Source organism: Elephas maximus, chromosome 3, assembly GCF_024166365.1.
Source record: "Elephas maximus indicus isolate mEleMax1 chromosome 3, mEleMax1 primary haplotype, whole genome shotgun sequence".
NCBI lineage: Eukaryota > Metazoa > Chordata > Mammalia > Proboscidea > Elephantidae > Elephas > Elephas maximus.
Window position 1 is genome coordinate 60282929 of NC_064821.1, and position 12216 is coordinate 60295144.

General features: G+C 52.2%; 1 protein-coding gene across 1 annotated transcript; it reads left to right on the forward strand.

Moving 5' to 3' along the window:
* Positions 1-1715: 1715 nt before the first annotated feature.
* Positions 1716-10570, forward strand: PLA2G2F (phospholipase A2 group IIF). Its single transcript, XM_049878133.1, has 5 exons — positions 1716-1928; positions 2583-2635; positions 6211-6355; positions 7271-7377; positions 10008-10570. Exons 1-5 carry the CDS (start codon positions 1813-1815, stop codon positions 10217-10219), a joined length of 633 nt encoding a protein of 210 aa, XP_049734090.1. The 5' UTR covers positions 1716-1812; the 3' UTR covers positions 10220-10570.
* Positions 10571-12216: the final 1646 nt, after the last annotated feature.

A 12216-nucleotide genomic window follows, 5' to 3' on the forward strand; every position in this document is an offset into this window, starting at 1 on the left:
AACGTCTGGAGACATTTTGGGTTATCACAACTTGTGGGGAGGTGCTATACGGTCTCATGGGTAGAAGCCAGGAATGCTGCAAAACATCCTACAGTGCCTACGACAGGTCCCCAACAAAGAGATATCTGGCCTGACAGCTTGGTAGTGCTCGGGCTGAGAAGCTCTGCTTCCAATCAAGCAGGATTTCTTTCCAGATATGTACGGGGGATACTTCTTGCCAGGTAAATGAGCCCTTACTCCTCCAGTCTTAACCAGGGCATCCTGACCAATGTGGGCACCAACATGCTTCCGGATGATGGAGACCCCCTTGCAGATGTGGATACAGAGTTCTCTCCAGTTTTTGGACTAAACTCTTTCCATATGTGAATGGACTTCTTATGGATTGAATCATGTCCCCCCAAAGTATGTGTTGGAATTCTAACCCCTATATCTGTGTGTAGTGGTTAAGGTTGTACGTCAGCTTGGCTAGGCCATGATTCTCAGTGTTTTGGCAGTTATGTAATGATGTAGTTTGGCAGTTATGTAATGATGTAATTTAGCAGTTAAGGTAGTAATGTATTCATCCTCTATGATGTGATCAGCAAATCAGTTGTAAGAGGAGTTTCCTTGGAGATGTGGCCTACAGCCAATAAGTACATGGATGTTCTAGCAAAGCTTGCTTGCTTGCTTACTCTGGATCCTGCATCCAACTCATCACCATTTGACCTCCAGTTCTTGGGACTTGAGTCAGCGGCCTGCTATATTGCCTGTGGTTCTTGGAATTCATCAGCCTTTGCAGCCTGTGAGCCAGCAGCCTGCCGTCTTACCTGCCGATCTTGGATTCATCAGTCCTTACAATTACATGAGTCAGCCTGATGCCTGACCCATGGACTTGGGACTTGCCAACCTATACAACCACATGAGCCATTTCCTTGAGATAAATCTCTTTCTCTACCTCTCTCTCTCTCTCTCTTTCTCTCTCTCTATATACACTTCACTGGTTTTGCTTCTCTAGGGAACCCAGCCTAAGACACTGTAGATGTAACTTCATTTGGAAATAGGATTTCCTTCATTATGTTAATAAGGCCATATAAATGTAGGATGTGTCTTAAAACCAATCCCTTTTGAGATATAAAAAAGCAGATTAGGCACAGAAGGAAGCAGGAATGGGGAAAAGATGGATGGCATGTGGAGATCTCCAAGGAGTGACAAGACGAACACTAGAGAAGCTAAGACAACGATTTTTCCCCAGAGAGCAAGAGAAAACCTTGCCAGAGCTATGAATTCAGACTTCTAGCCTCCTAAACTGGTGTTCCTTGGAAACTCTACTGGGCAGTTCTACTCTGTCCTATAGGGTCGCTGTGAGTCAGAATTGACTTGATGGCAATAGGTTTGTTTTTGGTTTTTAAACTGTGAGAAAATAAATCACTGTTTGTTGAAACCACACAGCAGTATTTCTGTTATAGCAGCACTAAGAACTCCTTATGTCCAGATGTGGACAGACAGGTCTTTGGGACAGTGCCCTTTCACATGTGTTGGGGAGGTGCCCACTCACAGTCAGGTACGCAAACCCCCACCCCCGCAGACAGAGCACGCCCTGCAGCTGTGAGTGGGAACTTAGCCAGCCAGCTTGTGGGCAGGGCAGCGGAGGTGGGAGGGAGGAGGAGTCTCCTTTCTAGGGCATGTGTCACCTGCCTTTTGCCTGGGGGTACTGCCCTGGCACTGCCCTGCCAGTGTGCATGGCAGCGTGAAGCTGGGGCCTGCTCCTGGAGCCTTAAAAGCAGATCACGGACCTTGTGAGCCCTATGTCGCTGGCCTCCCAGAATCCAGAGCATGGTAGATGGGGCGCAGGTCAACCCCAAAGGGTTCAGGAAGAAGGTGCTGGATAGACACCCCTCTGGATGTGGGGCTTTTTGCTTCAGGGCCTCCTCTACTTGGAGAACGTCCAGGTACGTGCCTGCTACCCTGGATGGAATCCTCTATTGAGGGGGCAAGGTTTGGGTGGTGGGAGACTGGCTTCTAGAATCCATTTCTCCAGAAAGGAGAGCTCCGATTCTCAGAGTGATGGGCTGAGACATATCACTGTACTTTTAGGGCTGGAAGGGCCTTAGGGGTCATCTAATCAAACCTCATGGGGCACTTGAGGCCCAGAGAGGCTAATGGATCTGCCTTCAGTTACTTGGCATTTTGGAAGCAGAACTGGGCCCAGAACCGAGGAAACTCATCTCCAGGTTCAAGACCCAGCCACCAGGTTGGGTTGCAGCTCACTGTCTCAGGACACTATGCAGAAGAAGGGTTGGCTCTGATCCAAGATGGTAACCCAACCTCAAGAGATGGTGAGCTTCCTGTCTTGGAGCAGATGCAGGGTGGTGTCCTGCTCAGAGTGGGAGGCAGGGAGGCTCTGTTCCTCCAGGAGGAGCAGTGCAGGAAGGGAGGTGATTGGATCTTTCTGGAGGAGCTAATCACAGGGCTGGGTGCCAGCAACTAGAAGATCTGGGACAGTGCTGATGGAGCCTGTAGCGAGGCACAAAGGGTGCAGCAGGCCTAGAACTGCAGGACAGTGGAGGGGATAGACTCGAGACCTGGGTTTCTTCCTCTCGCAGGTCTAGCCTGAGTATGAAGGAGCTCTTCACCATTGCCATTCTGGCCAGCAGCGGTGAGTAAAGGCTCTGAGGAAGACTCCTCCTTCTCTCCCCTTCCCAGCCCTTCTCTGTGAACTTGAGCGCCAGGGCTTGAATTCCAGTGACTGAGTGAGACCTTGGACCTGTCACTTCCCCTCTCTGGGACACTACTTCCTATTTCAGCCCTCTGCCAGGTTTCATCCTCCCTTCTGGGGCTGTTTACTCCTCACCTGTAAACACGCCAGGGTCAGTCGCTTTTATGAGCCTCAAGGGGGCAGGTCCAGAGCTGAGCAAGCGTTGTAAAATTGTGGTGTTTGCTGGTGTTTTGCTTGGGTACCCCAGCAAAATCTAGGTGTTTGTGTGCATAGAAGTGTGTAATTGTGAATGTGTATACCTGTGGACATAAGGTAATGGGTTTGTGTGTGGGTATTCAGCATATGTCTACTGTGTGTGAAGCACATGTGAATAACATGCGTCCCTGTTGGCACCTGAGTGTGTGAGTATATTTGTGTTGACCGATGCAAGTGTGTATTACTTGATGAGTATGTGTCAATAAAATGTGTATATGACTGTGTTGTTTTAGTCGCCGTCAAGTTTGCTCTGACTCATGGCAATCTTATGTGTACCAGAACAAAATGTTGCCCAGTCCTACACCATCTTCATGACTGCTGGTACGTTCAAGTCCATTGTTTCGGTTATTGTATCAATCCATCTCAATGAGGGTTTCCCTCATTTTTGCTGACCCTCTACTTTACCAGTCAAGATGCTCTTTTTGAGCGACTGGTCTTTCCTGGTAACATGTGTAAAGTAAGTGGGCCAAAGTCTTGCCATCGTCACTTCTAAGAAGCATTCTGGTTGTATTTCTTCTAAGACTGATATGTTCCTTCTTTTGGAAGTCCACGGTGTGTTCCATACTCTTTGCCAGCACCACAATTTACATGCACGTAGGTATGCATATATCTGCATATGAGTGTGTATGTAGGACTAAGTGTGTGGATGTGAGTGAGTGCACAAGAAAAGACAAATCTTCACATGTAATAGATATATGGTAGAGAAGGTTGAGAAGAGTTCTCTCCCTGGTGGTACTCCAGGGTACCATGGATCAAAGGGAGCCACCCTATGGTATTGTCAAGTGAGGCTTCTGACAGAGATCTGACCCTTGTCACACATCCAGATGTTGTTGGGTGGCAGATGAGTCAGGTACATGAAATGTGGACTGAATCTCTCACTGACTTTTTATACAGCCAGTTGAACTTTGCCAGAACACAGAGTGGCTTGAAGAAAAGAAATACATACCAGAAACAAACAAAATGTAATAAGGTTAAATTTGGCCAGACACGAGAAATTGTTGGTTGATTTCAGGCGAAGGGACCTGTTATTTAGAAAACAGTGGTTAGGTCAGAGCCTTTAGCTTGACCGAACACAGACTTTGTTACTTGTATTTGGAGAGTAAGTATGGACAAGCGCTCAGCTTCAGGCCACTGGTTCTCCCTTGGTATGGTGTGTGTGTGTATATTTGTGATGTGTGCGTGTGTGCAAGTATGAGTGTGAGAGACTGTGATGTGCGGGGTGTGTGTCTATGTGTGAACATGGGAGGTATGTGTGCATGTGAGATGTATAAGTTGTACGTGTCTGTGTATGAGTGTATATGAGTGTGTGAGATGTGTAAGTTACATGTGAGGTATGTGGGAGTGAGTGTGTGTACAAGTGTGTGAGATTGGTGAGTGTGGGTGTGTGAGGCATGTATGTGGGAGTTTGTGAAGAGTATAGAGGTAGCGGGAGGTGGGGAGTGTGTCTGTTTGAGGTGTGAGTGTATGAGCCGTGTGTGTGTATTTCTGTGTGTTAGGTGTGTGTACGTGTGAGGTGTGAGTGTATGAGGTATATGTGTGTACGTCTGTGTGTTTCTGTGTGTCAGGTGTGTGTGTGTGGGTGAGGTGTATAGAGGTATGTGAAGTGGATGAATGTGTGTCTGTATGTGAGGTGTGTGTGAGAGAGAGAATGTGTGTGTCCACTGTCTGTGTGACCGGGTAAGTTTCTCACTTTTCTTCTTGTACAACATGGGAGAAGTTGACGGTCAGGGAGTTCTGAAGGCTGAGGCTGCACCCCGCCCCCCGCCCCCCCCAGGGTAACATCTGCACAGACAACGGGCAGGGGGAGATGGGAGGGAGGGTGGGGGCTTTTCAGGCTGAGGGAGCCAGGAGGACGGGCCCTCACAGATGTGAGTATCACCTCAAGGCACTGCCTGGGCCAGTGCTCCACACACATTCATGACCTCACCTGAATTCCCTGTGCTCTGCACAGGGCATGTCATTACCCCCAGCCCTCAGACTTGGGAATTGAGGCCAAAGAGGTTAAGTGACCTGCCCAAGGTCCCACAGTACCAACTGATAAACCTGTTTTCAAAACCAGGTCTGTCTGCCTCCTGCACCGCTTTGCACACATTTTACTGGAGCAACAAGAACCCAACAGAGTGAGAGGAAGGGGATGGGGGTGAGAACTCACTATCTGGCAGGCACCCTCTCAGCTCCTTTCACCTACTTTCTATTGAACGGCCATTTTAGGCCAAATCTCCTTTTGCAGGTCAGGAGACTCAAACTCAGGCCCCCTGAATGCAGGGTCCTCTCTCTCCCTGCCCTGGACCCCAACTTAGACATTTACATGGCTTTAAACCACTCTCTTTAAAGTTGTCTTTCATTTCTCCCTATTCCTTCCTCATCTCCTCTCCTGTTTGCTGCCTGTTCTCTGTAGTGACAAAAACCGCGAAGCCAAGAGGCGGGAAGACTCAGGTGGGGCGAGAACCCCAACATCAACTCTGAAGGGGAGGGAAGGCCTGGGCCAGAGCCCCAACAAGTCCCGAGGGGTGGTAGGTGGAGGCAGTGAGGGTCTTGTGTGCGCCAAGCCCCATGTTGAGCAATGCCTACCTGATCTGTCAAGGGTGGGTTGCTATTCCCATTGTACAGATGAGAAAACAGAGCTCTAGGGAGCTTTGACTGGGCCCAGGGATTTGACTCTGAGTCCTTCTTTTTCCTGCCTGGCCAGATAGATGCCTCTGCTCCCAGCTCTGTCTGCCATCAAAGTCTGTGCTCTTCTCACTTAGGCACATCGAGCTGGTGAGATGTTGGACAATCACATCTCAATAAGCAAGCAGGCGTGGCTTTTGGGATTCCACTCAGCCTTGTTTCTGGAATTCTTGGCTTCCTTCCTCTCCTGGTATATTTCTTGGTTCAGGCTGCGGATCAGGATGGGGAACGTGGAGAGTGGAGGGGGCACCTAACCCCGGGCACAGCTGGAGGAGCCCAGAGGGCTGACAGGCCTGGTGGGAGCTGTGCTGCGGGATGGAGAACACCCCAGCTCTGGAGCACCCAGCCTGGGCTCTGGGCCTCAGTCTCCTCATCTGTGAAATAGGGATAATAATAGCACCTCTTAGGGCAGCCGAGAGAGCTCAGCGAATTAATACTTGGAAGAGGTTTTGGACAGTGCTGGCACAGTGCAAGCCCTCCACAAATATCATGGTTATTGTCTCAGGATTGTGAGGGCTTAAGGTACTTACATGGGTGCCACACTGGACTTGGTACTTGAGCTCACAGCAGGCCCCTTTTTTCTCTTGCAGTTCTGTCCGTGGCCCAGGGCAGCCTGTTCAACCTCAAGTCCATGGTGGAAGCCCTCACGGGGAGACACGCCATCTGGACCTTCGTGGGTTATGGCTGCTACTGCGGACTAGGTGGGCGAGGCCTGCCTATGGATGGGGTGGACTGGTAAGTTCTGGGCTGACTGGGGTGGGCAGCAGAAGGTCACTCTTATCTCCACTTCTAAGAAGTGGGAAAGGGCCCTTTCCCTAAAGGACAAGGCTTGTGGGATGAGTTTGTGGCCAGGAGCCTGTCCTTTGACCTGTGGCATGTCCAGCTGTCTTAGACATTTTCTGTTGTCCATCCCTAAGGACTCATGCTTGAAGGCATTTGAACTCCCACTCTCACTAGGAAGGGACCTTTGACCTGCCCAAAAGCACACATGGGAGCAATGTTCACACAGCTAATGTCCTACATAGGCCAGGACCATGCCCTCCACCCCCATCAGACTGGAAGTGCTGGAGGACAGGGGCTATGCTTCCTCCATTAGACTGGGAGCTCCCAGAGGCCACGCCTTTCTTCTGTTCCTGCCTCCCCAACAGCAGCTAACACAAAGTTTGATATCACTGGGAGCCTAATAAATGCATGTTGGCCAATTGACTTCACTCCCCTGGAGGTGATGGAGATAGCCTCATTTGCTTCCTGTCCCCCAAACCCCCATCTCGACTGGACCCTCCAGACCTTTGTCCCTCTCTGGCCATCATGCATAGCCAGAGACAGCCTCTGTGTATAGTCAGCACTCCCCTGATGTTGGCTCCCTCCCACCCTGATCACACTGCTGGACCCCTGCCCTTCCTGCAGCTGCATCCAGGGCCCCAAGGGAAAAACTGGGAGCCCTGAAAGGATAGGACAAAGAGGCAGGATCTCAGACAGAAACTGGGGTGCTGGCCCCAGCCCGCCACTGCCTGGCTATGTAACCTTGGGTAAGTAATTGCCCCTTTCTGGGCCTCAGTCTGAGAGTCTGACCAATGAGGGACTGGACAGTCGATCAGTGTCTCTGCCAGTGGAAGGATGGGGCCCCACCTCTCCTCTGCCCGCCCGTAGGTGCTGCCATGCCCACGACTGCTGCTACCAGAACCTCTTTGACCTGGGCTGCCACCCCTACGTGGACCCTTATGAACACACCATTGAGAATAATACAATTGTCTGCAGTGAGTCCCTCTGTCGCTATCCGAGCCCTGGGGGAGGACTATGGGCTGCCAGCCCCACCCACCTGTGGTGGGGCCGTGAGTAGGGTTGCCAAATGAAATATGGTTAAATTTGAATTTCAGATAAACATGAGTAATGTTTTAATATCAGCATATCCTAAATATTGCCTGGGATATACTTACATTAAAAAGTTAAGTATTCATCTAAAATTAATTCATATGAGTACAAAGTGAATTAATATCAGTAGAAAATGAAGTATTAGTGTAAGTAGGACCCATACAATGTTGGGGACATATTTACTCTAAAACATTATTGGGTGCTTATCTGAAATTTAAGTTTAACTGAGTCTCCTGTTTTTGTTCTATTTTGCTTTTTTGCTAAATCCAACCACCCTAGCCATGAGGCCCCGGCAGGTCTCTCTGATGTGCTCAAATCCCCAAGCCTGGGCTGGACACTGGGTTCTCCATTCCCACAATTCTTAAATTTGGGGGAGCTTAGGGAAAGGTGCTGGTTCCATGGGTCTGGGTAGGGTCCAGGAATTCACGTTTTTAACCAGACTCTAGGTGATCCTGAGCCTACTCTTCTGTGAGCCAGACTTTGTGAAACCCCAGCCTGGAAGTTGGGAGCTCTGGGCTTGACCTCTGTCTCCTCACTGTGTAAACCTGGGCGAGACTCTTTCCCACCTGGCCTCACTCTTCTATGAGTACACTGAGGGCTTTGGGTCAGAGCAGATCTCTCCCTTCCAGTTCTGTCATTGGGACTGCACTGGGAGAGGTGGCCCATCACAATGCCCCGGTGTTCCTAGGGGTTCAAGGTCTCAGAGCCAGGCCTGGCAGTTCTCCCCTCATTGGTGGTAAGCTCCCCATTCCTCAGATGACAGATGCATGAAAGCAGCATCCAAGCTAACAGGCCCAAGTGTCCCTGCTCCACCTCCCTCGAATGCTCCTCTCTAGGGTCCCACCCCTTGCCCCGTCCCCTGTGCAGCTGCTGGGCTCTCTTTGCCTCCTTGTCTTAACCAGGCTCTGCACGTTGCTCTTTCTGACGGCTCACAAGCAACACCAGCTTTGCAAAGAAACTCAAATCTCCTGTTCTCTGGAAAAGAGTCTGGTGGGGAACTCGGCCCATTTTGGACCACTTGGGAGTCCAGGACTCTGTGGTTCCCGTATTCTGCTGTTCAAACATAGGAGAGGGGAGAAGCTGGCTTGAGAGAGGGGTGTCCCCTCATTAAAGGGGTTCAAGGCGAGACAGACTCCCCCACCCAGAAAGACAATGGGCTAACCTAAAGCAGTGGTCTTCACGCTGGGCTCCAGGGACTTCTGGGGGCACCAGAGTCTGCTACCCCACAGGGGGTGTCCCTGAGTGGTCCCACTGCCTCTTTAATGTATTTTATATATTAGGTCATTTCTCTCTCAGCTGTTTGCTATATCATCCTTCTGCAAACAGTTTCATCGAAGAGAAAGAATCCTGCTGCTGGGAGGGTTGAAAGTTTGCAAACCATTGACTTACTCAGTGGTTCTCAAAGTGTGTTCCTTGGACCACTATCAACAACATCACCAGGGAAATTGTCAGAAATGCAAACTGTTAGATCCACCCAGCCCTGCTGACTCAGAAGCCCTAGGGGTGGAGCCCAGAGGTCTGTGTTTTAACAAGCCCTCCCGCTGATTCTAAGGCACATTCAAGGTTAAGAACTACTGGGCTAGATGATTTCTGGAAGCTAATAATGACAACAACAGCAGCAGACACCATGTATTGAGCACGTGCTTAAGAAGCCCTGGAAACCCTGGTGGCATAGTAGTTAAGTGCCACGGCTGCTAACCAAAAGGTCGGCAGTTTGAATCTACCAGGCGCTCCTTGGAAACTGTATGGGGCAGTTTTACTCTGTCCTATAGGGTCACTATGAGTCGGAATCGAATCGACTGCAACGGGTTTGGGTTTTGATTTTTAAGTAGCCCTGGTGGTGCACTGGTTTAACACTTGGGTGCCAACCGAAAGGTTGGTGGTTTGAACCCACCAGCAGCTCTGTGAAAGTAAAGACCCGGTGATCTGCTTCCGTAAAGTTTACAGCCTAGGAAACCCTACGGGGCAGTTCTACTCTGTCCTATATGGTTGCTCTGAGTCAGAATTGACTGAACAACACCTAACAACAAGTGCTAAGCTTTGAATTAAGCTCATTCCAAACATTTTCTCACTCAAACCTTTCCACCACCTCCAGGTGGGCATTCTGAGGCTCTGTGATTGAAGAAGGAGGCCAGGGAAGTACAGAGTCACTAGTCTGGGGATGGTGGCTCCTGACACTTCAGACTACGTCCCAGCTCTGCTTCTAACTCACTGGGGGACTTAGGCAAGCCCACCCTCCTTCCTAGGCCTCAGTTTCCCCCACTGAAGAAATGCCTCAGTGACGATGTTGGACTCCAGGGCTTCTCCGACTTCAGCCAGCATCAGAGTTACCTGGAAGGCTTGCTCCTCAGGTCTGGGTGGTGTCGGCAGTTGATATGGATGCCTCTGGCCTAGGACCCCCTTTTGAAAAGCACAGGACTCCATGAGTCTGCAGTCTCGCTCTCTCTCTCCCCTCGTCCCAGATGGGCTGCCATCCCCTCACCCACAGCCTTTGCCCTCTCCCCATCTTCTGCAGGCGAGCTCAACCAGACAGAGTGTGACAAGCAGGCATGTGAATGTGACAAGAGCGTCACTCTGTGCCTCCTGAACCAGTCGTACAACGAGACGTATCGCAACTACCTCAATGTCTACTGCCAGGGCCCCGCACCCAACTGCAGCATCTATGAGCCACCCCCTGAGGAGGTCACCTGCAGACACATCTCCCCAGGACCTCCGGTGCCTCCCTAGCACCCTCTTTGGTCTGAGAGAGAATTGGGGTTTCTAGTTTCCAGACCAGGTGTTGGGGGGTACAGGTGGGGAGCCCAAAGGCTATTCTGCTGTCTCCTCAATGAAGCCTTCAGCAGGCCCAGCCCCTGCTCTAGCCCAGAAAGCCTGGGCCCTGGCCCCTGCCCCTCATGGCCCTCCAGCTCAGCAGCTTGGTGAGGCTGCTTCTGCTGCTGGTCCCAGACCTGGAAAGAAGCATGTGGCCTCCACTTGAGCATGAAGGCAGAGGCCTCAGAAAGAGGAGTCCTCCCACACTGCCCCAGCTGGATGTCCTCAGCCAGGCCCTCAAGGCTGGGCCAGGGTGCCCCTGGCACAGGCCCCAAGCTAGGACCAAGACCCCGGGTAGTGCTGGTCCTGAGGCCTGGGATATCTGCTTTGGGGCTCTTGTGGCTAGCTGAGGCCCCACTCACACAACAGGTGGCCCCACCTTGGGCTTCATTGAAGTAGCATGGGAGGCCAGGCCCAGACACCACAGGATGGCCACTAAGCTTAGTGTCCCAGTCCCCAAGTCCTGCCTCAGTTCCCCAAAGTGCCCAGAGCAGGGGCTCTGGCAGAAGCCATGTGCATAGCAAAACTCCCCTAGGTGCACAGGGACTAAGATGGGGTTCCTCAGGTGCCCCCAAAACACACAGATGTCTCCTGCTACGCACACATGTGAAGATACACCTCACCCTGCCCTCAACCCTGCACTGCTTGGAGGGGCATCCCGACTCCAGGTCCTGACAAACACCAGAGGGGTCAGGCCTAGCCCTTCAGATCCTCCCCTGCTCCCCCACTTCAGGTAGCAGCCAGGACAGGAGGCCGAAGGGCCCCTCTCTCCCTGGGCTGCATGCAGGGCACAGCCCTCTGGAGGGGAAGAGGCTGAGGGCTCTGTGAGGGGGAAACAAACTCAGCAACAGGGGGCAGGGGGAGAGTATGGGGGCGGAGAGGCAATGGGAGGGAGCAGACAGAGGTGGGAGAAGATGGGGGTCAGACATCCAGATGCCGAGTGGCCGCTCAGCAGGGAAAGCAGAGAAGTGGGTCGGGGACAGAGGAGCCCTGGCAATGTGGAGCCTCCACAGCCCGTTCATGTCTGGGGCCTGTGGGACTGTGGGATTGTGGGCAGAGGTGGAGGAGGACTTGGGACTCAGTGGGGCCAGCTCTTCTTGACCCCGCACCCAGCACTGTCCTTCCTCCAGGTGCACCTGCCCCGGTGCTCCCTTGCCTCAACCTTGAGTTCAGGATCAGCAGCCTCCAGATGGCCAGTCCACCCTGCCTCACATCTGCCAGCTCCTTCACCAGGTGTCAACCCCGAGGACCCTCTGCAATGGAGAGGATGCCTGTGCAAAAGGTTTCAGGGATGAGCAGAAGGCTCACCACAAGGCAGCTTCAGAACTCCAGCCTTCAGGACTGAGGATAAGGCTGTGCCCAGGGTCAGCTGCCACTGTGTGCGGAAGAGACCGTGGGGTCCTGAGGCCCTGCCGCCTGCTAGCTGTGGTGTGACAGTTGTGGTGGCCTGTGTTCCCTGGCCCCGACCTTTCCATCCCTGAGATATCCTCAGCTGGCCCACATCTCTGAGCTGAAGCCCCACCAAGCCAGGATGGAGCTGGGAGGGGTACCTGGAGGTGGTGACTGCAGAGGCCTTGGCCCCTTACCTGCCCCTCAGCCCTTCCTCCGGAGAGCCTGGTGTCTGGTTGCACCATCTCCACATGTGCATATCCCCTACTTCTGAAGGTCAGGGTCAGAGAGCTGGGGTGAAAACCTGCTCCTAAGAAGTCCTGCCCATCCCCCGTCCCACCCCAGACTCCTCACCCCCTCCTCAAACCAATAAAGGGTTTCTGCCTCAAGTCCTTACTTCTGGGTCCTCCTTGGCATGGCACCCACGGGCCAGGCATTGCGGGGGGCGGGGGGGATTGCCTTGAATCACCCCGGGGTCCCAGCTCTGGGGCAGGTGGCTTCCTGATACCCAGCAGCTGGCACGG

Excerpts from the sequence above, each read along its gene's own strand:
- PLA2G2F (XM_049878133.1), top strand. The coding sequence starts at position 1,813 with ATGGTAGATGGGGCGCAGGTCAACCCCAAAGGGTTCAGGAAGAAGGTG. Across the intron at positions 2,636-6,210 it reads TGCCATTCTGGCCAGCAGCG|TTCTGTCCGTGGCCCAGGGC; the intron begins GTGAGTAAAGGC and ends TTTCTCTTGCAG. Across the intron at positions 6,356-7,270 it reads CCTATGGATGGGGTGGACTG|GTGCTGCCATGCCCACGACT; the intron begins GTAAGTTCTGGG and ends GCCCGCCCGTAG.